The sequence below is a fragment of the Stenella coeruleoalba genome (assembly GCF_951394435.1).
Source record: "Stenella coeruleoalba genome assembly, chromosome: 3".
In the NCBI taxonomy this organism is placed as follows: Eukaryota; Metazoa; Chordata; class Mammalia; order Artiodactyla; family Delphinidae; genus Stenella; species Stenella coeruleoalba.
The window spans coordinates 7,703,160-7,727,541 of NC_137148.1; the positions used below are offsets into that span (position 1 = coordinate 7,703,160).

The window sequence follows — 24,382 nt, forward strand, 5'->3', positions numbered from 1 at the left end:
CTGCGTGTGATGTAGGGGTACATAGTTGTGCCTGTTACACCCCAAACACACACACAAACATATATGTCACAGCTCATGGAAAATCGTGCAAAAACCTACGGAGCTTAAAAGTGAATCTTTAAAGCAACATGAAAAACCAATCAAAAGAGAATATCACCATCCATGTAGTTTATCACATCATGTTGACTCTCAAATTTGACATCAAAAACGTCCTCCTTCTCTGAAGGCCTGCTGTGCTGTAGACTACACTCCAACCCAGCCCAGAAGGAGGCAGACGCCTCTAGAATGTTTGCTGGAGGTTCAGGCAAAGGGAGCCCACGAGTTTCAGAGTATAAAATATCACGGCTTCATGGTACCAGTGAGGTTTCAGAGGTGACGATCCAAGTCTTAAGCACATGCATTTATGATGGTCCTGGCAGGAGTGTGGAATGAACGTGATGAGGGCAACCTGGGCAGAGGTGTGGGTGGGATTAAGAGAACCATCAAGGGATGCGGAAGCCGCAGGGAGCAGAAACACGGGGAGCTACGACCGTGCTCATCGCGCTGGCCTGCTGGGGAGAGGGGAGGACAGGTTATGGGGGCCTGAGGGAAGAACAGAGCCTGGGAAGGGGCTGCCTGACAGGGGCTGTGATGCGGCATGAAGCCCTGGCCAAAGCTGCAGGCTGAGCTGAAGGAGGGCAGGAAGGAGGACCCCAGCCTCATTCTCCTGCCCGTGGTGCACACTGGCCAGACCCAAGACAACAAGAAAGCCTGGGAGGAGAGAGAGAACAGTCTCTCTGAAGTGGGGAAGCTCAGGCCCTTGGGGCAGGGGTGGGAAGGGGATGTGGACTGACTAGCACAGACCAGCATCACCATCACCAGAGGCTCTCTGAGACTTCCAGTTCCTAACATTTGCCTCCTTGTCTGTGATGGTGAAAAGGGTTATGTAAGTCAGGGAAGTCCTTGTGATTTTTGAATGTCTATGAATCCCCCCAATACTGATTAGAAACTTTTGTAGGGGCAGATGATTTGGGGACCTGCAAAGATGGGTTAATTCTCTTAAATCCCCCTTGGCTTCCGTTTCCTTGTCTAAAATGCAAAGGAAACAGCACAGAGATTGTTAGGATCCCTATAACTACAAGAGATCATGAATATACAAAACTCAAAGATTTGTGAAGTCAGGGGGAAATACAATATGATGGTGATGAATGAATAAAGATGGAAGCAGCAATCATTCGGAATGTTGGAAGACGACATTTTATGATGGAAAAATATGTAGAAACTGGCAAACTAAAAGAATAAGTCAGTGACTTGTAGAAAGGGGCCTGCGGGGCCATGAGTTGAGTGCCAGCTGAGGTAGCCTTTGTAGAAGCTAAGCTTATCAGTGAGGTGAGGTACTGCACTGAGTGACTGACAGGCATTATCTCACTGCATCTTCACAGCATCCCTAGAGCGTACATCTCACTTTATAGATAGGAAAACTGAAGCCCAGTTGTCACTCAATTAGCTCAAAGTCACTCTCGTTGTAAAAGACCCAAGAATCAGTCTAAACAAGCTTAATCCAGAGCCTGTGATCTCAGCCATTTCATTGGGTAACGTGATTCTTAGAACTTTCTTTGATGAGACTCTTATGGAAATCAGCTTCATGCACTTTTACCACCAGTTGTGTAACAGCAAAGTTCCCTTCACCTAGGAAATAATGGACTTCCAAGAGCTGGCTAGAGCCAACTTTTGTTAACAAGCATAATCCTTAATCCCACTTTTGATTTATTCATGTTCAGTTCATTAATTCCCAACTGATGAAGGATGTAGATGCAGTTGATGAGCATAGAGGTCCCTGGAGCATATCTTTAGGTTCTTACTGTTCTCCAACCATCATGTTCTTATGACTAAATTGAAGTCTTATATTTTCTATTTGGATATTTTTTCAGAAGTTAAAATGTTTTCCTTTATTTACTTTTAAGGCTCAAGTACCTTTGGTCAGAGACTGTAACAAAACAGGATATTGGATGCACTCTTTGGAGAGGCTTGTCTCATGTTATGACATCAACTTAATATTGTCCTTAAGTCTATCTGTATAAATGAAGTACATGAAGGGAAGATAGCACCTCTGAAGAGAACTAAGATGGAACTCTGTGTGGCCTCTGCGAGATGGGTGAATAGAGGTAATCTTTATTGCCTCTGAATCCCACTTCTTCCATCTATGAGACAAAATGGAAGCAATAGCATCATGAACATTAAATGAGATACTCCACTGAAAGTTGCCTAACATGGCACTGAGCACACGATCAAAACACCCAATTAACCTCAATTCCCTTTTCCTTCTTTTACAGTTGATTTCAGTGATACCTCTCAGGCTATATGAACATAATATGCCTATGACTAATGGGTCACCAATCACTGAGTCCACTGATCAGCCACTGCTTTGGAAGACATTGACAGCTGGGAATTACATCATCTTGTAGACTAGGAATAATGTCAGAAGTACTGGATTTAAGTCGATTTCTTTCTCAGTGTAGTTTCAGAATCTTGTGTAAACCCTTTAGTCTCTGGTCTATGGTACTGGCATCTAAATAAAGGGCTCTGGGCTTAATCACTGCTAAATTCTCCTTTCACTCCAAAGATGATAATTACACAGTAGCCAGGGAAGAATCTGTTATTTTAACACATTTAGGTGCTTATTGGGTCTACGTATTTTGCTAGTCACTGCACGACGTATCTTGGAATAGAGACTCATTGTATGATATGGTATGCTAATAACCATATGTCCACACAGGGTGTGGATGACATTCACGCATACATAAAGCCCAGGTAGATTTTTAAGATTATGCTATCCTTGTTAAGCAATATTGCAAGTTATGCAGGACGGATATATTATTTGAATCACGCTAGGTATGTAAATTTAGATCTTGCTTGAGTACTTCAAATCTCTTAAACCGAGAACAATGTTTTTAATTACAATAATATAAGAAAAGAGAATGTTAACCAATATGTCGGTCAACTATTGCCCTGTCTCCTGGACAAAAGAAATCCATAAACATTTTTAAATAAGGATCTTTAAGTGGAAACTAGTTCTCTGTCTTTACTCTGCTCCATAAAGTCAAGCCTTTCCTCCATTTCAGTCAAAAATTAAAAAAAAAGAATAATATAGAAGCAAATTACTATTTTAATAGCTTTTAAAAATACTTCTCTAAGTCTGCTCTATATTAATGCTAATCATTTCATCTAACTCATTTCTTTCTAAGAGATTTTTTGAAATGGATGTATAATTAAAACAATATTTGGGTAATATGGGATTTCCCATTTTCTATCTGGTAGCCTATATAAGTCAGAAAAAATATGTTTTTCTTTCCTGTGGTTTGCTCAAAGTGATATAAGTTATTGTCCGTTGTCAAATGCTTTGCATATTCTTATCAGTAGTATATCTTGATAAATGACAAATTACACTGGATGAAATGACAGAGATGGTTTTGTATAATGAAATCACCTCAAACCAGAAGAAAAAAAGACCTTGTTATGTATGGTTTAGGAACAGCGAATCAGAGATCACGTCTCAACTACATTTTTCAAAAAGAGATAGTGGAGGGGCAGCTGTGAAACCAGTGCAGGTCCACATCGCCCTCTGACCTTCCCTGAGTTTATAACAGAAGCTGTCCTCTCAGCAGAAAGAAGCCACTTTAGTGATAACCCTCCTGTCGCTTCTTAAATACCAGGTCTTTCATTTTCTGACCGCAGAAACATACAAGACGTACTTGTTATAAACTAAGTGGATGAGTGTGTATTTCCCCTTAGGTAACTAAGCATGTCCCAGATATCCACTAAAACAGCCTTGAGTCCTGGACCAATGGCTTTACTGCTTGAGAAGAACTGCTATTATCTTCTGCCTTTTTTTTTACCATTAAAACTGTAAGATCAAACATCTACAAGAAGATGCGCTGATTCTTCTGAAGTGTGTGTCCGAACTTTAGAGGTACATTTCAGATAGCGCACTTTGTGTTTTCTTTAGCTGCAAAGAATTTAAGGTGAACACCTTGTGCTTTTAAAGTGTGTTGCAGACATTAAGAAGGAACTTCACACAGACAGTGGCATGTTTTAACCAGTTTCACAAGACACCACAGAAAAGTCTGCTTCTAAATTCAGAGATCCAAAGCTGAATAACCCAAAGGAGTAGCAGCTAACCCCACTGCAAGGCTTTGCTCAGAGCCTGGATGTGGTGATACACCCGCCTCTGCAGCGAAAGGCCTAGATCTCCTGCCAACATTTGGGGAACAACACTGATTTAATAGCCCTTGCCTCCCTCATGACACTCTGCCTGATTTTCTCACTTACAAACTTAAGGACAGGCTTCCTGACACGTGGCTCAGATAATGGAAAGTGCAGGTTCCTTCATAAGAAACGGACAGACTGTTCAGACGCCTCAGGCAGTTCTGAACAGAAGGAACAGCACGGATTTAAAATAACAGCCTGTGTCCCTTGCCTTCTCACCTCTGTCTTGCAGAGGTGCGGCCAGAAATGACAGCATGGAGATCAGCAGTGATGTGACAGCCAAGGGACTTACTAAATTTTCAAATATATTGAAGTTAATAGCTGTTGCTCATGTTCTCTGAGAACAGAAAGAGACTTGGAATGACTTGATTGAGGGCTCTGAAGACAAAGGGGAAGAAAGGCTGGATCCTATAAGTGAGGATGCAAACAAATAAATTGGCAAAGGAAAGTGTGAAATCTGTTTTCTTGGATTCAGAGTCCGGCTCTAAACACAGGGGAATTTCTCCCTATTCTGCAGGGTTCCCTGTGGGAATGTACATTAGGCTGTTTCTCCCAGGACTTTTTGTGACCCTGAGCAGTAGTGAGGAGACTGTCCCACATGGCGTTCCATCGTAATATCCTTTAGTTTATTCTTTCAATTGCTATTTTATTAATGCTACAAAGGGCAAAATAGTCCACACCAAGCTCTGGAGATAAAAATCCAAGAATAAAACAGAAATGTTGCATCCCATTTTCAAATCAGCACTGCTTTCTCTTAAGATATTTCTCTTCAAAACAGACAGCAAGGTGTCAGCAGGATCCCATGTGGCTCCGTGCAAGGAGGGGCTGAAAAAGTTAAGAGAGCACAGACTGGATTTGCGAGGAAGGTTCTAATATGAAAATGCATGGACACCACGGAAGCGTGGGTTAGGATTGTAGGACAGCTTGGTTCCCATGGACAGTGTTTCCAGAGCTGGACACACGGACACTCACAGGACAGGTGGAGATGCTCTGCTCCCACTGCATCATGCTCAGGCTCTCCTCCAGGCTCGTGCATTTCTTCATCACCAAATCCCAGCCACAGTAAGGGTCCTGGGCCCCAATGCAGGCACTGGAAACACACCAAAGGGTCAAGAGAAAGGCAGGTTTATCTAGTACCGTAGATGCAAGCTAAGAATTGACTCTTAGGCCTTGACATGGGACGAGAAACAAAGTTTTCGTCTGCACAGTAGAGAACATAGCTAACTGCATACGCCAGTAAGTATCTAATTAAAATTAAATAAATTAACTTTATTTGAAATATCTATTTTTTTCTAAGATCCAGGGCTGACAACCAAATGATTGTCCATGCTAACATGAAGCCTTTTGGTGTCATGAACAATCTAGAGTCAGAATCTTGCAAGGCTCCAAAATACTAGTTGTCATCACACCATCATCATCCTCACCCCCTTAATGACAGGTACTATTTGTTGAACATATACCGTGGTATATAAAATGATTGCATCCTTTATACAGAAACAACTTTTATAGGGATGTATTAATGTTTTCACTTTATTTATCATCATCATCGTCACCACCACCACCATCATTGCTACTATCATTATCATCATCTTCATCCCCTTAATAATGGGTATTATTTGTTGAATACCTACTGTGATATATAAAATTATTATGTCATTTAACCATTTAAACAACTCTAATGAGGGAGGTATTATTATTTTAACTTCATTGATGAGAAAAAGGAGACACCAAAAATTTCTAATATTTGCCCAAGGACAAACAAATACACCCCAAACCCTGCAACATGGTCGGTTCAAATTTAATAAAATAGAGAAGTGTTCCTTTTGAGTACCATAGCTTAAAAATGCATTACAATTTTCAATTTAATAGTGGTTTAATATAGCCCTGTCTACAATATTCAACATATTATATCAGAAATACTGTAGATGGTAGATATTTTATTTTAGCTTTGTCTAAACGAAAGAGTTCATATACAACATGGGCATCATTAGATGAAGATTTCAGCCCCTAAGTTATAAACACAATATAGTGTAGATGTGGGGAGGGAGGAAACAGAGAGAGATGACTGTGACAGTCAAAATTACACAGAAGATGACCCCACAGAAATGCAGGACATTGGACACCTTTTCTCTGAAGGGTCAAGAGATCAGATGTGCAGGAAAGGGTTGTGAGGGAAGGCAGGTGAGTTCAGCACGGAAGTGCCAAGGTCTTCTGAGTTAGGGCAGAACTTACAAGGGGCTGAATCTGTTACAGAGTTACCAGTTTACCAAGAGTAGGACTAGAAATCATAGCATAATCATCAAACATGGGGCCAGGGAGGCAGTCGAAGTAACAATAAGTCATTAATATTAATGATATGAAAAACCCCTATTAACACATCAAATATGTAAACCTTGCATAAAGCACTGTTCTAAGAACCGGACCTCGATTTGCTCATGTAAACCTCATAAAACCTTTAAACAGAGTACCTCCATCAGCTACTCTATTTATTCTCGTTTTAAAACGAAAAAATCGGAGCAGAGAAAGGAGAAGTTCAAGTTCCACAGCTGGGGAAGATACATGTAAAGATAATAAATGAAGCAATAGAGGTATAAAACTATTACTGAGGGCTTCCCTGGTGGCGTAGTGGTTGAGAGTCCGCCTGCCGATGTAGGGAACACGGGTTCATGCCCCGGTCTAGGAAGATCCCACATGCCGCGGAGCGGCTGGGCCCGTGAGCCATGGCCCTGAGCCTGCGCGTCCGGAGCCTGTGCTCCGCAACGGGAGAGGCCACAACAGTGAGAGGCCCACATACCGCAAACAACAACAACAACAACAACAGACTATTACTGATTAAGTTACCATGCAATTATTGTGTATTAACCAGCCCAAGAAGTTCAAATGGTTAAAACTGGCGCTTCTCACAGCAGGACTAGGGCTGGGAAGGAGTGTGAAACAGTTACCTGTCACCATAACCTCACTGGAACTTTTTGACAAGTGACCCTGTACCTGTTAAAAGATAAACTGAGGTCGATTAAACTGTTCAAGAGTTCATTTGAGCAAACATCGGCAGCGCCGAAGGGGCCCTGGTTAGGAGGCTCCGCCCACAGGGGCTGAGGAGAGCCTTTTACCGGGAAGATCCAGAAGCAAAGCTCGAAAGTTATTCGATCGCCTACAGCCTGAGCGGTGCCTTATCTGGGAAAGCCTGGCTGTGCTCTTGCCGTTGGTTGTTCTTAAATTTCATCTTTTCCGATTCCAGGGCATTGACTGGCGTAGGCAGGACCAGAGTCCCAGTCGTACTGAACTAGCGTCACTGCTGGATTCCACGGTGTGCATCACACATCGGAATCCTCTCCGTGTTTGATCCCATTTTCCCGTCAGGGGGCAAAAAGGGCAAGGCTACACTTCGGGAATTATTCAAGAAGCCTGAATTCCGTTTCATGTTTCTTATTCAAGCAGTATGACCATGAGACAAACTTAAATTTCCCAAAACGAGGAAATTCCACCAAGCCCCTAACGTTGCGGCTTCCCCCTTGCAAAGCTGTCTGTAGAACTGAAGCAACGCCACAGGGTTACATGGAATATTTTAAGCTGTTTTCAATGAAAAGCTGTTTGTAATAACGTCTCTTTCTTCCGATACTGCAGATGGTTCTGTAGATTCTTAAGATTACACTTAAAATACTAAAACTTCTCTACAATCACAAGTGCCCATTCATTAAAAATACCGTTTATATTAAATACGTTTTCCTCACTTAAAATGTTTCATACCATGGGGAACATTCTGACGAACTCTACCTTTATTCTAAATTATACCTTAAGAAAAACCAGTCATCATAACTTACTGTTTTTGGAAGTTGCGTCCCTTAAGGAGATCATGTGGAAAATCACAGAATTCCTATGAACGGAGCCATCACGAAAGTGGCTTTTCTTTATTCCACTTTGAAAATGTTTTTCTTTGTGTGATGAATATTTTTAATAATTTTTTTCTTATTTTGTTAAGAACCTTAGATTATTCTCACGTGATATACTGCCCTGGTATCTGAAAGTATCTGAATTCAGAAAACAAGTTGGTCAGAATCTGAGGTTTAATTTGAGAACACATTTATTGAAAGCGTATTTTAGAGCAAAAGCATATTTAGATGTAGGCCTTAATTCTAGAAGGATAAACTACTTTCTTTCTTACAGGAAATTAATCTAATGACATTACAGTTTATAGAAACTCTTCTTTTACTTTTTTTGGTTTTTGTGGTACGTGGGCCTCTCACTGCTGTGGCCTCTCCCGTTGCGGAGCACAGGCTCTGGACGCGCAGGCTCAGCGGCCATGGCTCACGGGCCCAGCTGCTCCGTGGCATGTGGGATCTTCCCGAACCGCGGAACGAACCTGCGTCCCCTGCATCGGCAGGCGGACTCTCAACCACTGCGCCACCAGGGAAGCCCTCTTCCTTTACTTTTTAAAGTTTGCGGTTACGCTATTTGTTGAGTAATAGAAATAAATGGGTATATTCATTAAAATCTTCCACTGTATTTCTGCAAAGCTGGAGCTAATTACTGAATATGATCCCCTTGCATATTAGATTATCTAAGTATCTATGACTTCATCTGGCTTGTTTCTGCCACACTAACTGCCATTATGTCAGTTTATTTCTGATATTAAGAACTCTTGCCTTATCAACAACACGTATTCATTAAACATGGGATTTCAAAAGTATTTCCATCATTCATTTATTCAGCACACACTTAGCACCTGTCTTGAACTGATTTTGAGAGTGTTTCCTGGGTGTACCGGGAAACAAAACTGACACAGTCAGTTGTACCCAAAGAACTCACCTCTTAGTGAAGGAAATAAACATTAAACAACTGCCCAGATAAATACCAGCAGCCAGTTGCAAAGGAAAAAACAAAAGGGGGAGGAGGAGACATATGGGGAGAGCCAGTTAAGCTGGGACCAACGAGAGGAACAGAGTGACTGACGTGATACTTTTCAGCAAAAACAGAGCGTTTCGGCAGGAAGACCAGCATAGGGAGAGCGTACAATGTAGGAGGGAGTAAACTTGAGAGTCTGAAGAAATGCCTAATAAATGGAGGTGGCGCTTTGGCGGAAGTTTGGGGTGTAGAATCTGCTGAGTCCTCAAGCCTCCCTCCCTAAGCATTTAGGTTCCCTTGTAAGTGCTGCACCTTCAAAGTGCTTCCCAAATTCTGCACAAAAATCACATGTCAAACGTCAGTATTTTTATTTGTATTATCATGGTGATGACACTGAGAGAGAACAATTTATATATTTGTGAATAATAGTGTCTTAATACCTAAGACAATCTCAGTTGCCTTATTCTTAACGGCTATGTCACCATATACTTCAGGTTCTGCTTTTACTTTGAGTTGCATTAAAAACATTACCTCACTGAAAATAAGACTGGAAAATTCCAATTGGACAGTAATCTTCCTGAGGAATACATTCTAAGACATCCACAAGTCCCTCAGTTAGTAAATCCAACCGGAGCATATTTTTTTTTCAGTTTCCTCTTCTGCAAAACTAGGATAATACCTCACTGGGCTGTTCTGAGGATTAACTTACATCATGTGGTAGAAAAAAACAAAGTTTTTTGGAGATGGGCTGCATATACTTATTCTACTTAATCTATAAACATAATTACAAATTAATACATGCTGTCAATTTCTGGGAGTGTTTGAAAACATTCTATACCAAAAATACTAAATCTGTGAATGCCACAGAGTCTTTATTTAATAAGGTGATGTGAGACACCACAGCGTGTTCCATTAAACGGTGCAAAGTATTTCAGCTATATGTTTGGATCCATTCACAATGATTTCTTTTGCTACTTGCATGTGCAAGCACAGTGCCATGTGTTGAAGACACAAGGATCACGAATGAACTTGCAGTCTAGTGAGGGGGGAAGATGACGTTCATGACCATTGCTTGACAATGTCATAGTGAGGAATGACTATTGAGAAGCCCTGACAACCGGTGCTATAGGAATCAGAGGAGAGAGCTGTGGCCCAGAAGAGTTTCAGGAAGAGGTGCTATTTAGGCTGGCCTTTGAATGCAGCTGGGGTTTGGCTGAATAAGAAACACATCCCTGGTCACAGTGGTTCCAGGAGAGACAACAAGGAGTCCTGTGCACATGGCATGATCCTGTGGTCTGAGCAGCTTGGCTGGGTCGAAGTTTCCTCAAGATTCCAGAGAAGTGTACTGATGTGATTAAAATCTGGGGGTTTTGCTTAAGCAAGGGAAATTTGGCTGTGGTGAGTAGGATGTGTCAGATAGTGAAATCTACTAGAAGAAGAATTTATAATTCCCAAGAAGAACTGAGAGACAAGTACAATTGCAACAGCATTTTTAAAAGTTAGGACACATGCCAAGTAAGCAAAGACACAATTACCAGTAAAAATATATGTTTACACTCAGCTAGTCACTAACATTTAATATATTAAAAACTGTTTGCTATTGGCTTATCATATTGGCTTATCATTAAATTACACTGATTAAATTAAATGAGGATTTTTTTCACATTTCAATTTGCTTTTTTTATTAATTAATTTTTTAAAAAGATTATTATAATAATAATTTAAAAAAAAACTATAGTTCTTCATGCATCCTTTCCAACATGTTAAAGTGAATTATTTATGAATGAACCTTAGATGATGGTGATTCCATATTGACTATAGTATGAATTATCACTGACTGCAGTGCACTGTAGGAAGTAGGTGCTCAATACGTTTACTGCATGGCTGTGACGTCACTGTGCCTCTACTGGTTCTCTTTACTTCTAGCCCCAAGCTGTAGGAGCAGTCTCATGCATTCTAGAATCAACTTATGTTTGTTGTACTCTCTGAGAAACTTCTTCAACTTTATCTTCTAAACTTTTTATTGAGTTGCTCATATTAGTTTCTTAGTGCTCTTAAAACAAACACCAAATTTAAATAATATCAAATTTAAATAATTCATTTGTACTGCCAGTAATATTAAGCAAACGGTTTTTAGTTAAAATCTTAGGGACTTCCCTGGTGGCGCAGTGGTTAAGAATCCGCCTGCCAATGGAGGGGAAATGGGTTCGAGCCCTGATCTGGGAAGATCCCACATGCCGTGGAGAAACTAAGCCCGCGAGCCACAACTACTGAGCCTGTGTGCCACAACTAGTGAGCCTGCATGCCTCGAGCCTGAGCTCCGCAATGAAGAGTAGCCCCTGCTCGCTGCAACTAGAGAAAGCCCACACACAGCAAGGAAGACCCAATGTAGCCAAAAGAAAAAAAAAAAATCTTATTAGGTAGATATAAAAATTTTACAGTGAGACATTATGGGAAAATTGATAGTTTAAGAAAACAGTGAAAAAAGTAGAGGGCATTTGAAGTAAGCAAAACAAAAATGCTTTCTGGAAATCTAGCACTTGCAGTCAGCTTTGGTTTCTAATGTGGACAGTCCCATTTCACCTAATTTTCCTGCCCAGATTCCTGAGCTGTTTACTTTGGCCTCTGGGTGGGCCTTAGTCACTGGGGACTTTTCTCTAGAACAAACACAAAATTTTTCTGGAAAGGCCAATTCTGCCGCCTGAGGGAAGCTCTCCAGGGAAGGCAGCCTGTCTAGCCTTGTACTCAGGAACAAAAGGGGCACAGAGACTAAACATGAGCCCTTCACAGCTCAGGGATGTTGAAGTAATTTCCAGAAGTGACTTGGAAAATGCTGTGTCCCTGTGCCCGGGAGGGAAAGCATCCACTGGCCCCTTCATTCAAGGAAAAGCCTACACTCTGGTATTTGATCTTCTGTTGTCTGTAAACTAGAGGTAATCGTAGGTTTCTCCAAGTCCACTCTCTCAGTCTACCCTCCTCTCCAGCCAGTCAAGGATAAAAATGAAGACACAATTATTTCTTGTCCATCTCATGTTTCTTCAAGAGAAACCCTTCTGTACGTGAGGGTTTAGTAGGCAGAATCAGAAGACACGGAAGAGGTAGAAGGGTCAGCAGTCACACCTGAAGGCTGTACGAAGTGTCAAGTTATCCATCTTAAGTTTTACACAAAACCCTAGAGGACAATACGTCCAGAGAAATTTTTATTATTATTATTATTTTTTCTTATATTTTTCTTATATTTTTCTTATAATTCACTCGACTTAGCAGTTTGCCTGCGACTGAGTGGGTGAGGCTTGGGCCGAGGCGTCCTCCTGTGGAGCACAGCCCACCCCAGGAAGGACATCCGCCCCTCTCAGCAGAACAGTTGAGGCACGTGTGGTACCCACCTTGCATCTGGATTCTCTGTTGCCCTCCCCAACCACTGGGATGGGCAAAGGTAAGCACTTGGCTCTCCTCACACCCGGCCCTGTCCAGCCTCCATCAGCCCCGCTTGTATGCATAGGTACCTGCTCACTTGAGATGGGGGATTACTGAATACCCACCGACAGACGCCCCTGCCCGTTGGCTGGGGCCATGCTGACATCACTCACCTACACACAGAACGTGCTCGAGGTAGAGTCTCACAACCGCCAGAAAATCCATTTGCCCAAACAGACCAGAGCGAGGTAAATAACTTAATGCAAGGAGCGGAATCTGGCCTGACGGGCCCTGTACATCTCAGAAAATGTGAAGTTGTTTAAAGGTGGAAGAACGAATTCACAACAGATTAGTTTGCCCTCTGTTAGGTCCAGAGGCAACGTGAAGTATATCTGGACAATGAAAGCAAATCATGTGTACGAGAGCAGCACCGGCTCAGCAGGACGTACGTGAACTGAATATAATGCCCACGCGGCATAGGAGAGGAACCATCTCATATTGGATTCTTCTTATTTGCCAGACCCATTAGATGGTCTCTGTCTTTTGCTCTAGTAACCCACTGAGTAACCTCCTCATAATCACACACCAAGCCAAAGGCTTATCCAGGATCCACCTGCATCCAAAGCTCATGATCTTTCCGTATGCGAGCTGTTTTGCAGACACATAGGGATGACGATTTCCTTAAGAATCGTTAATTCACTGGACCAGGCTGCAAATACAACCTTAGGAGGAGCTCAGGGTATAAAAGCCAAGGTGTTTCTGCTCAGAATCGCTCAGATGCAAGGATCTGGAGCTGAGAAAAACTGCTGCAGCCCAAGCCTCCCCATGGAGTTCTTTACATAGCGTTAAATCTGGGAGCTCAAAAGTAGGAGATCTGTAGAGTAGACATTAAGTAATGAAACCTCGCAGCGTGAGCCCTTCAGTTGTGCCTCTCAAACACAACTGAGGTACAAAAGGTTGGTAACTGTACTGATTTTAAAACTTTATCCAAGTGACTATCTGGATTGCCATTTAGAAGACAGAAACATGCTCTTTTAGGAAACTGAACAGGAAGTGGAACCTGAAACTGTTGGGTGGCTATAGCATATCTACAAGATGGCACTCAAATATTTTCTTTGCTTTTATTGTCCACCTGGATCATATGTACGTTTATATCATTGTCAAAGGTGGATTTACCATGAAGCTAAGGAAGCTTGAACTTCCTTACTTCATGAGACCCTTTAGGATTCTGTGATTGTAGGTGACATGGATGGAACTAGAGACTGTTATATTGAGTGAAGTAAGTCAGACACAGAAAAGACAAGTATCGTGTGATATTGCTTATATGTGGAATCTTAAAAAAATGGTACAAATGAACTTATTTACAAAACAGAAATAGAGTCACAGATGTAGAAAACACACTTATGGTTACCAAGGGGGAAGGGGGAGGGATAAACTGGGAGATTGGGATTGACACATACACACTACTATAAATGAAATAGATAACTAATAAGGGCCTACTTATAGCACAGGGAACTCTACTCAGTACTCTGTAATGACCTATATGGGACAAGAATCCTAAAAAGAGTGGATCTATGTATATGTATAACTGATTCACTTTGCTGTGCACCTGAAACTAGCACAACAATGTAAATCAACTATACTCCAATAAAAATTAAAATAAAAAGCCACGGCCATATCTGATTTCTCTCTGTATTCCCTGCATTCAGAATAAAGCTTGCCTGGAACTGTTCAAAGAATGTTTGATAGATGAAAAACAAAAGATTCTGTGATTGGCCTCCGTCATGTTTGTATTTATAATTTGATATTCTTTTCCTTAGAATAGAGAATCCCTCCCAAATTGTGTGTCACACCACACATAACCTACATTTTTCCCTGATTATTACAGAACAGTAGTATGACTTACATTTCTTAATTTACTAGTCTAGTTCATGCACGTTCATATTCTACGTATCACATTTTGACTGTTCCTTTTCCACCCCGCCCAGGACTTGGGGGTGTAACTAATGAGTTTCTGGAAGACGCTGTGTTCCAGCCCAAGCCCACCTCGGACCCCCTCTTACAATGTTGCAATTAGCATGTTAGCATGTATTTCACGGTTGTAATTAGCACGTTGGCATGCATTTCACGGTTGTAATTAGCACGTTGGCATGCATTTCACGGTTGTAATTAGCACGTTGGCATGCATTTAGCAAGCAAGTTGGCATGTGTTTCACAGCTATGATTAGCACGTTGGCATGTATTTCACAGTTTTAATTAGCATGTTGGCATGTATTTTGGAGTTGTGAACAGCATGTTGGCATGTATACTTTCGGTCTTTTCCTTCTATGTTTTAAACAGTATTAATGATGGCAAACAAATAACGTGTCTTGCTTTTTTCAGGTAATATCATATCATACAGATGTCTTCCCTGTCATCATTTAATGCCTTCAGAATAACCCACTGAGTGAATACTCCACCGAGTCAGTATATCATAACTTGGTAATTAATTCCCTTACTATTGGAAATTTAACATTGGAGCACTGGTTGTGATTCAGATATAGCTTAAAAAAATAATTGTACAGCGATGGCAGGCTTGGAGATTAGGTCCTAGTGGAGCCCAGGGTCAGACTTTAATGATAAATCGATTTGGGGATAAAGTCTAAGGTAACTCCAAGGCCCTTTGGCTTGAATCCACAAGAGATATTTGGGAGATTTTATTTATGTCAGAATTCCTCATTAGATTCTGAGCCCCGCGAAGACAGGGTCAGTGACGTCTCATCTATCATCATACACTCAGAGCCTGGCTTCTTGCTTGGTACACATAAGATTCAATAAATATACTATAAGTGAATTAACTAAGGAAAATCCACAGTCGTTAGAGGCTACACCAAAGCCAAAGCAAACAAAACCTCAAGATGTTGAGATTAGGAAAATATTAAGTTTATTTTGAAGGGAGCATATTTACTTTGTAAAATGGGTACATTTCAAAATGTCCTTCTGATGTTTGTATGATTCATAACTGAATGGCTAGGGCTGTCTTACTGGGGCACCTTGTGGGAATCCTGCAATTGCTCTCTATACATTGTGTTTCTCCCATCAGGCAGATGCTGTCTTTAGAGAATATGTAATTCATAAAGGTGACAACCTATTAACTCCACCTTTTAAACTGTAGCTCTTTCAAGCAATATATATCCTGCAGGAATCTCATTTCCACACTAGTTTTCTTAATGAGGTGTTAATTTTTTTATTACAGGCTAACTGAACTAAGAATGACTAGACACCCATTCACAAATGGAGCCAACGTATTTTTCTTAATGGTTTCCTCTTTCCCTCCAGTTTTATAAAGCAAAATTTAGAAGCCATGTCTCATGTTATATACAGGCTATGCCTCTTCCAGTTCCCAGCTTTCCTTCTCTCTCCAAATAGTTTTTACAAAAAAGCAAAAATAAAATAAACACCTAAGGACGAAGGGTTTTCAATCCTTTGGCTAATGTTTTATATCACTGCACTTTTCTGTAAAGGGAGCTTTACTGTTACACAAGAATTGAGGTTTTCTTTTTAGGTTATAAAGAAAAATAACAGAAAGGGGAGAGGCAGAGTGTCCATTTGTTAATTTGATAAGTATTTACTGAGCCTGTCTCAGGCCGGACACATGCTGAAGGCTGTACAGAACCTGGAAAGACAATGCCCAGCCTTCAGGAGCTCACATTCCCAAAGGCTGAAGGAAGAATTCTAATTTCTGTTCTCTGACTGATGATTCTTTGGACATTCTCTCTCTGATTCCGATTGCTCCCTCATCTATAAAATGTTAACACTACAAGCTGATAGGTTTATCTTACCTCAGAATCGTGGTGGGTGTCAAACAGAAACTAAAGAATATATGAATGTCTGAAGCGTCGAAAACGCTCTGTTGTTAATTTACTAGGGTTTAGAGTTAAATTATGTAATTTAACACTTACTTTATGTAATTTAACACCGAAGTTTAAAAATTAGTGTATGTAATGATGTAAGGCACATTCATTCATTCAAAAGGCGTACACGATAATGATCTAATTCAGGAATCAGCAAATGACAGTGCACGGCCCTAATCCAGCCTGCTCCCTAAAGTTTTACCGAAACACAGGGTAGGCGAATGCTTGGCCCTGGTGCCCTGGTGGCTTTTCATGTCTCCACATAGGGCAAAGCTTAACTACAGCTAAGCTAAGCTTTGGCAGAGCGCCCTGGGACCCGCCCGATCACGCGCATGGGAGGATTATGAGCGCCTGCTACAAAGCTGTTTTCCTCCCACCTCCCTGTGCTCCAGGGAGGCTGTCAGGAGATGGTTTCTCGTCGCCTCCTGGGTTCTAATGAGGTATAAGGCTTTTTGCCCCCTACTCTCGCCCCTACTGGGAGGCAGCTGCAGGCTATAAAACCGCAGCACAGAATCAGCTCCTCAGCAGCGTGGGGCCCGAGATCTCCCGCGCATTGTCATCTGGCCTCTTCTGTTTTGGTGTCATCTGTGGGATGAGGGACCTGGGTAACTGACACCTTTTCTGCTCTTACTTTTGTTGTCTACATAAGTAATAAACTGACTGAATCTAAAAGTGAATCCTTCCTTTGCCCGATGAACCTGTGTGCCTTTTGCTGACACACAGCCACACCCACTCACTATGGTCTGTGGCTGCTTCCATGCTACAAGGACAGAGTTGAGCAGCTGCAAGAGAGACCCTATAGCCTGGGAAGCCTAAACATCTTCTGTCTGGTTCTTTACAGAGAAAGTTTGCCAACCCACTGATCTAATTAATGCACAATCCTTAAAATGGTTTTAAAGTCTAAATCAAAAGCCTTTCCATCACCACTTCCCCAAGCTTTCCTTTCCTTAGGCCTGAGGAGCTTCAATCAGCCAGACTAACTGAAGGTTACACTATTTCCTTGGGGGTGGTGGTGTGGGGAATAACAGCTTGATTTCTGGACGTGACTATTGCAGCTCAAGTCCTGTGATCATTCTTTTCTTCTTGAAGCAGGGAGATAAGACCTCTATCAGCTCTTGGCCAGTCTGTTTTCCTCCAAGTGGCAAGTTATGACTTTATGTTGGTACTTACGTCAGTAGGAATTAAGTTAGTGGCTATTCTTGCCTGCTTCACCTCGTGCATCCCTATGAAGACCTTTTACCACTTTCACGCTGCTATTGGGAGCCCCTGGCTGGGCACCGGCCTCAGGTGAGGGTGGTGTCAGCTTACCTACCTTCCATTTCACATGCTGTACCCATATGCAGCCCTTTCCAGATTCCCATCTTCTTCAGAATTCAGCAAATATTCATTCATTTCATGAAACTAACACATGCGTGTGGTAAGTAAGTCTTAGAGTGCCAAGGATACACAGGAAAGGTAAAATTTCTCTCCCACTCTACATCCCCAGAAGTCACCATCCAACCTGATGAGCTGTTTTATGATTTGCATAGTTTTTCCAGGCTATTTCTTAAATGGATTGTGCAAAAAAAAAAAGGTTAAAATCAAAACAAAATCTTTCTGCTTAGTTTTTGAGGTCAAACTCATCTGAAATATATGTTTAAAATATTGTTCTTTCCAAACAGCTTTCCGAGGAAAACAGCTACGCGAAGTTAAAAACACTGTGCAGTTGGCTCCAAGTTTCAATGTGTGCACAGTGTGGAGGGCGCAGGCGTGCACTGTTTGCAGCCCCTCCTGGGTCCAGGGTCACCTCTAGAGCAGCTAGAGAATGGAGACTCCTTTTACAGTAACCCAGGGGTACAAAACCTCTTTTTGGTCTCCTTAACCCAGCCTGGTGGCAGGCATGATAAGGCAGGCACTAATGGGAAGAAGCTGGGAGTACTCGTCAGTACACCTGAGTTCAGCCTGTCCTGGTACTAACTAGCTCTGGCTCACAAGAACACCGCGAAAAATGCCATCGAATGGCTCATCCCTGGTTTCCCTGGTGGCGCAGTGGTTGAGAGTCTGCCTGCCGATGCAGGGGACATGGGTTCGTGCCCTGGTCCAGGAAGATTGCACATGCCGCGGAGTGGCTAGGCCTGTGAGCCATGGCCGCTGAGCCTGCGCGTCCAGAGCCTGTTGCTCCGCAATGGGAGAGGCCACAACAGTGAGAGGCTCGCGTATCGAAAAAAAAAAAAAAAAAAAGGCTCGTCCCTGCTGAAATCTGACCACTGAGCATGATGTCCTCATTGTACCAGGGGCAACACAATGAACCAAAGATAAAGTCTGGGCCTTGGGGTCAGAGAGTCCGGTTCTGAACCTGGGTTTCACATCACATGAGCTATGTGACTTTGGACAGGATGCCAGAAGTCCCAGACACCATTTCCTCCTCTGAAAAATAGAGATGATACTTGACTTTACTGTCAGGGTGTAATGATGAAGGAAAGTGGGGATAAGATCCGGCGCAGTGCCAGACATGTAAAAGAATCTTGGGAAATCGTATCAACTGTTATCATTTATAAGCATTTTAATTGATATCAAACTGCATTGCCGCTGAAAAACAGATATTCAAAAAAATGAACAACGTGAATATGATTTTGAAGGAGACAGGTAATTTAGTTAAGCTCAATTTCTCTTCTAAACACTTCAAAATTCATTTATAAAAATGATTTTCTGATAACAAAATTACTTACATTGTACTATGAAAAATATATTGAACAAAGAAATGAGTACTTATTGTTACTCAATTGTTATCCTGTCCCTATGCCGTGTATTTCTTTAGGCGTATTTCTTGAAAGTTAAAATTGCTTTTGTCCAGAAAAAAAAAAAAAAAAAACACTATCTTTCTCCATAATTTATAAAAAAGAGATCTGGTCATGTAGACACCAGTTCCTTAAAAATGGATTTTTTTCTGCAATGAGTGTTAGAGAGGTCTTCCTATCTTTCTATAAGAGGAAGATAGCAGAGAAACATGGGGAGAAATCCTGAGAAACTCTTGGGTTGAAATGTTTAGATTTTCTTTTCTCTAATGGAATACTTAAGGGTCAAATACAAACTGACCCACTCTGGGTGTGAGCACACAGAGGACCACAGTCTACCAGTTTACAATAAAGTTATCATCTCTCACTGCTTTTCTCTGAGCGAGTGGACAAGCAAACAGCAGGGAGATTCAGCTCTAGATATAACTGTAAAATCTTGTCCTCCCAGGAGCCTGATAAAGACAGGCAAGGGGCTTATTCTCCTTGAAAGAAAAAGGGGGAACTGTCAACTCCTCCTGGGCGGCTGGGCCTGGTGGTGGTTGATGCCTGTGGATTCATGGTTGAACTTCAAGTGCAGCTGCCTAGGAGACATGAGTGTGCAGACGATGCCTGGTCTCCCTGACCTGATGCAGGACCTAGTTGCCTAAGTTGCACCTACAAGTTGCTGAGCTAGCAGAGCACCAGGATAAAGGTGAATTGCCTTGTGCACTGCAAACCAGAAACTCTCATTTCAGCACCAGAAATACCTGTGTATGGCACAGGCCAGTTTTCATGCCTGTTATCCCCTGTCATGTCCCCCCAGAGCATGCTGGGCTGCAGCTGGAGGACTGGTGCCCTTCCAGCTTCATTTAACTTGTGACACTCCTGTTAAAGAGACCCCAACCCTCCCTGTCGCCCACTGAACCATCAGCAACTGGGCTAGAATAATTCCTGCCCTAGGCTATTCCTGCAGGAAACACAAATCAGAACCCATTTCAAGCAGCCATCAGTTAAATTTAGGGAAAAGGTGTTATATAAAAGATAGCTGTTAATCAATGTCACTATTTGTTATTATTAGTCACAACAGCATCATTAGTACTTGGGAGGTCCCTAAGGTTATTTATTTCTCGACACTCTGATACCAAAGGAGGCATCACATTATATACCTCATTGTCTAAAATCATCTAGAAAGGAATATTGGAACGATTTTTATTAAACATAAAAACCTTCCTTCTACATAAGAATACCCATTTTGCCCATTTGCATTTTACATTACATATATTTTCCCATTTGATTCTACAGCAATTCACATGTGTTAGATGAGAAAGTGAGGTTTAAAATGCTTTAGTGGCCAGGTTAAAAAAAAATATGTGTGCGTAGCAGATTAATTCAGGAACACCAAATATGGGCATCATCACTGAATGTTATAACGCACCGAAAACTTTATTTTAATCCTGACATCTGCTTACAGATGTTACACAGTGGCTGCTCCCCCACAGATACTGATGTGTTAACTGTCATCACAACAGCCTGGTTCGCATCAGAGCTCTCTGCATCCTGGGATGCAGGATTCACAAGGATGCTGAGGTCCTCATCCCATTCAACCACGGGAAATCTGAAAGCCCTCGGGGCTCCTGTGCCCTCTCTCTTGGTGGCGCCTCGACAAGGGGCGCCAGCACGCCACACGGTCCCCTGGGGCTGCCCTACCTGCGCGTGTGGTGGAATTGGCACCTCTTCAGTGGGATCTTGGCCACGTGCTCCCGCAGACCCACGAACAGGACGCTCTGGCTGTGGAGGATCTGCAGGCTTCTGATAGGCTCCGGCCGCCTCTCGGGGAAGAGCTCCATCTCTTCCAGCAAACAGCTGCCCGAGGTCTGAGTCAGGGGCGCCCGCACTTTTTTAATGGTGCCGTAATCTGCGGAGGCGACAGGGAAAGAAGAAAGTGAGGTCAACGGGTCGCACCAGCCACTCGCCAGCTGAGCCACCGGGGTTCTCCAGCCTGGCTGCACGCAGGGTCATCTGCTGATGCCAGGGCCCTACCCTGGACCTGTTCAGTTAGCCCCGCTGTATGTGGGACCAGGCGCCAGTATTTTCCCAGCTCTCAGCAGCGCGGACATACAGCCAAGGACGAGAACCACTCGGCTACGAGCTGCCTGGTCCCGATGCAAGTCTAGAGACCCAGAGCACAGTAAGCTCACTGCGGCTCAACGCAGCCAGCTTTACACCATCCCCTGGAGAACATCAGGTGAGAGGAATCCCTGGATTCTCAGTGAGAGACAGAGGAGCTGACCCTGCTGCCCCAGCACAGAAGACCCCACATGATGGACAGTTGCAGATATGCAGGGAGCAGAGGACCACCTGCTTCCCTCCTGCCCTGGAAGTACATCCTTCTCTGCCTTTCTGTCTGGATCCCCTCCTTCCTCTCTTTCTCCCCCAAGCTTGTTCTGCGGGATGCTCTTCTGGGTCTCAGCTCCATGGCTTCTTCTCTCCTGTACTAATGAACATCATTTCTGACTCGGTCCCCTCCCCACTCGAGCTTTTCTGCTCACCACGTGCTTATGCTCATTTATTTTGGCTATGAGCACTGCCCGAGGACAAGTGTCCTAGAGTCCCTGGAACCACAAAGACTCTCCAGAGTGGCTGTGATGGGCACAGAGAAGGGTCCTCTCCACCAGGGAGTGGCATGGTGCAGCCAACCCCCAGGGTTGGGACCCAGACTTGAAACGTGCTGTCGTCCTTGGCGTGCTGTGTTGAGGCCCCCAAGGCCAGTATGCAAGTCCAGGGTATGAGACCCAACCCTCTAGAAGCACTTCTGAAAGCCGTCCACAAGTTCCTCAAATAACCCTGAAGGCACTGACTTCATAAAACCCATGGGGATCTGAGTTTCAAAACGTTGTAATTCTTATTCTGTAAACACAGATAATGAGGCTATCAAGTCATCTAAAAAAGGCAATAAAATCAAGAACCTCTGGCTTCAAGGCTTCCGATCAATCTGCTAATCTCACAAAAGATTTGGACATTAAATACCTTTACAGTTTTTCATTCCTAGGAGAGTCCTTAGAGACGAAGGATGTTTACATTTAGAGAGAAAATACCTAGGTGGATATATATTATCCTGGGTTCATTAAGAAACGTATATCCGAAACATCTCCAGTGAACATTTATTGATTATGAACTGACTGCTATAAGCACTATGCATGTGACAGTGTATAAAATTATGCATATATTAATGTGTGCAGTATCAGTAAACCACTGCTTAATTTTATTTTAGGTTAGCTGGTTAAACATGTCACTTTTGAGAAAATTCAAGCACAAACAGGATAACTATGTATACTGGGAAGATTAAAAATATAGTACCTGTCTTCTTTTTTAAACATCTTTATTGGAGTATAATTGCTTTACAATGGTGTGTTAGTTTCTGCTTTATAACAAAGTGAATCAGTTATACATTTACATATGTTCGCATATCTCTTCCCTCTTGCATCTCCCTCCCTCCCACCCTCCCTATCCCACCCCTCTAGGTGGTCACAAAGCACCGAGCTGATCTCCCTGTGCTATACAGCTGCTTCCCACTAGCTATCTATTTTACATTTGGTAGTGTATATATGTCCATGCCACTCTCTCACTTTGTCACAGCTTACCCTTCCCCCTCCCCATATCCTCAAGTTCATTCTCTAATAGGTCTGTGTCTTTATTCCTGTCTTGCCCCAGGTTGTTCATGACCTTTTTTTTCTTAGATTCCATACATATGTGTTAGCATACGGTATTTGTTTTACTCCTTCTGACTTATTTCACTCTGTATGACAGACTCTAGGTCCATCCACCTCACTACAAATAACTCAATTTTGTTTCTTTTTATGGCTGAGTACTATTCCATTGTATATATGTGCCACATCTTCTTTATCCATTCATCTGTCGATGGACACTTAGGTTGCTTCCATGTACTGGCTATTGTAAATAGAGCTGCAATGAACATTGTGGTACATGACTCTTTTTGAATTATGGTTTTCTCAAGGTATATGCCCAGTAGTGGGATTGCTGGGTCATCTTTAAGGGAAGAGTGTGTGTTTGTGAACGCACAGCAAGGGAGTGGGCGGGAACAGAGAAAGAGGGAGAGACGGGGAGAGGGAGGGGGGAGAGAGAGAGGCAGGGGAAGTCTACGCAGCAAGGCAGCATTTTAACAACTGCTCACACTTAAAGTGTGCAAAACAATTTGTATGTATTTACTGTGTAAGTCAATCTAATTTTGACCTGGAGACCACAATTTCCAGCTGGCGGGAAATTCAACCCAGTGATGTTTGGGTCTTCCTGCTTGCATGGGGCAAAGCATCAAAGATGAGCCCGGCACCACGGCAGGGATGGGAACAGGTGGCAGCTTCAGGGAAGGTGACCACAGCGTAGTGTCTCAGCCCCAATACCCCGAGAGGAGGTCTCCCCCGGCAGACGGAAGTGCCAGCCTCCTGTGGACCAGTGACAGGCACGGAGCCTTTGCTGCCCTTTGGGACATCCCAACAATAGGACGCGGTCCGAGATAGAAGTTAGGAGCCAGGGCCTGTCCCCATCCGGTGAGCTGCAAGGCTCTGATGAGTCTTAAGTAGAGACTCTTGGGAATAAACACACTACTCTATATAAAATAGATAACTAGGGCTTCCCTGGTGGCGCAGTGGTTGAGAGTCTGCCTGCCGATGCAGGGGACACGGGTTCGTGCCCCGGTCCGGGAAGATCCCACATGCCGCGGAGCGGCTGGGCCCGTGAGCCGTGGCCGCTGAGCCTGCGCGTCTGGAGCCTGTGCTCCGCAACGGGAGAGGCCACAACAGTGAGAGGCCCACGTACCTCAAAAAATATATATATATATATATAACTAATAAGAACCTGCTGTAGAGCACAGGGAACTCTACTCAGTACTCTGTAACGGCTTATATGGGAAAAGAATCTAAAAAAAAACCAAAAGAGCAGATATATGTATATGTATAACTGATTCACTTTGCTGTACACCTGAAAGTAACACAACATTGTAAATCAACTATACTCCAATAAAAATTTTAAAAAGAGAGACTCTTGCGATAAAACAGAACATTTTAGAGCAATGCAGGGGTGGAGGTGAGGAGGGCCAGAAGAGGCGAGAGTCCAGGTGGCGAACTGCCATCTTTTGACGGTTACCGCGCTATTTTCATGGGAAACATGGGTGAGAGAACTAAATCCTATTCAACAGGTGCACAGAGACTGCTGGCT

At 42.8% G+C, this 24,382-nt stretch overlaps 1 protein-coding gene across 6 annotated transcripts in view; it reads right to left on the minus strand.

Moving 5' to 3' along the window:
• Positions 1-24,382, minus strand: part of SEMA5A (semaphorin 5A) — a 477,874-nt gene that overhangs the window by 81,477 nt on the left and 372,015 nt on the right. For all 6 annotated transcript variants that reach the window (XM_079918531.1, XM_079918532.1, XM_079918535.1 and 3 more), the window contains 2 exons: positions 20,858-21,065; positions 5,218-5,335 (listed from right to left, as the gene is read on the minus strand). In XM_079918531.1, the coding sequence (XP_079774657.1) occupies positions 5,218-5,335; positions 20,858-21,065 (326 nt within the window). The remainder of the gene's footprint in view (positions 1-5,217; positions 5,336-20,857; positions 21,066-24,382) is intronic.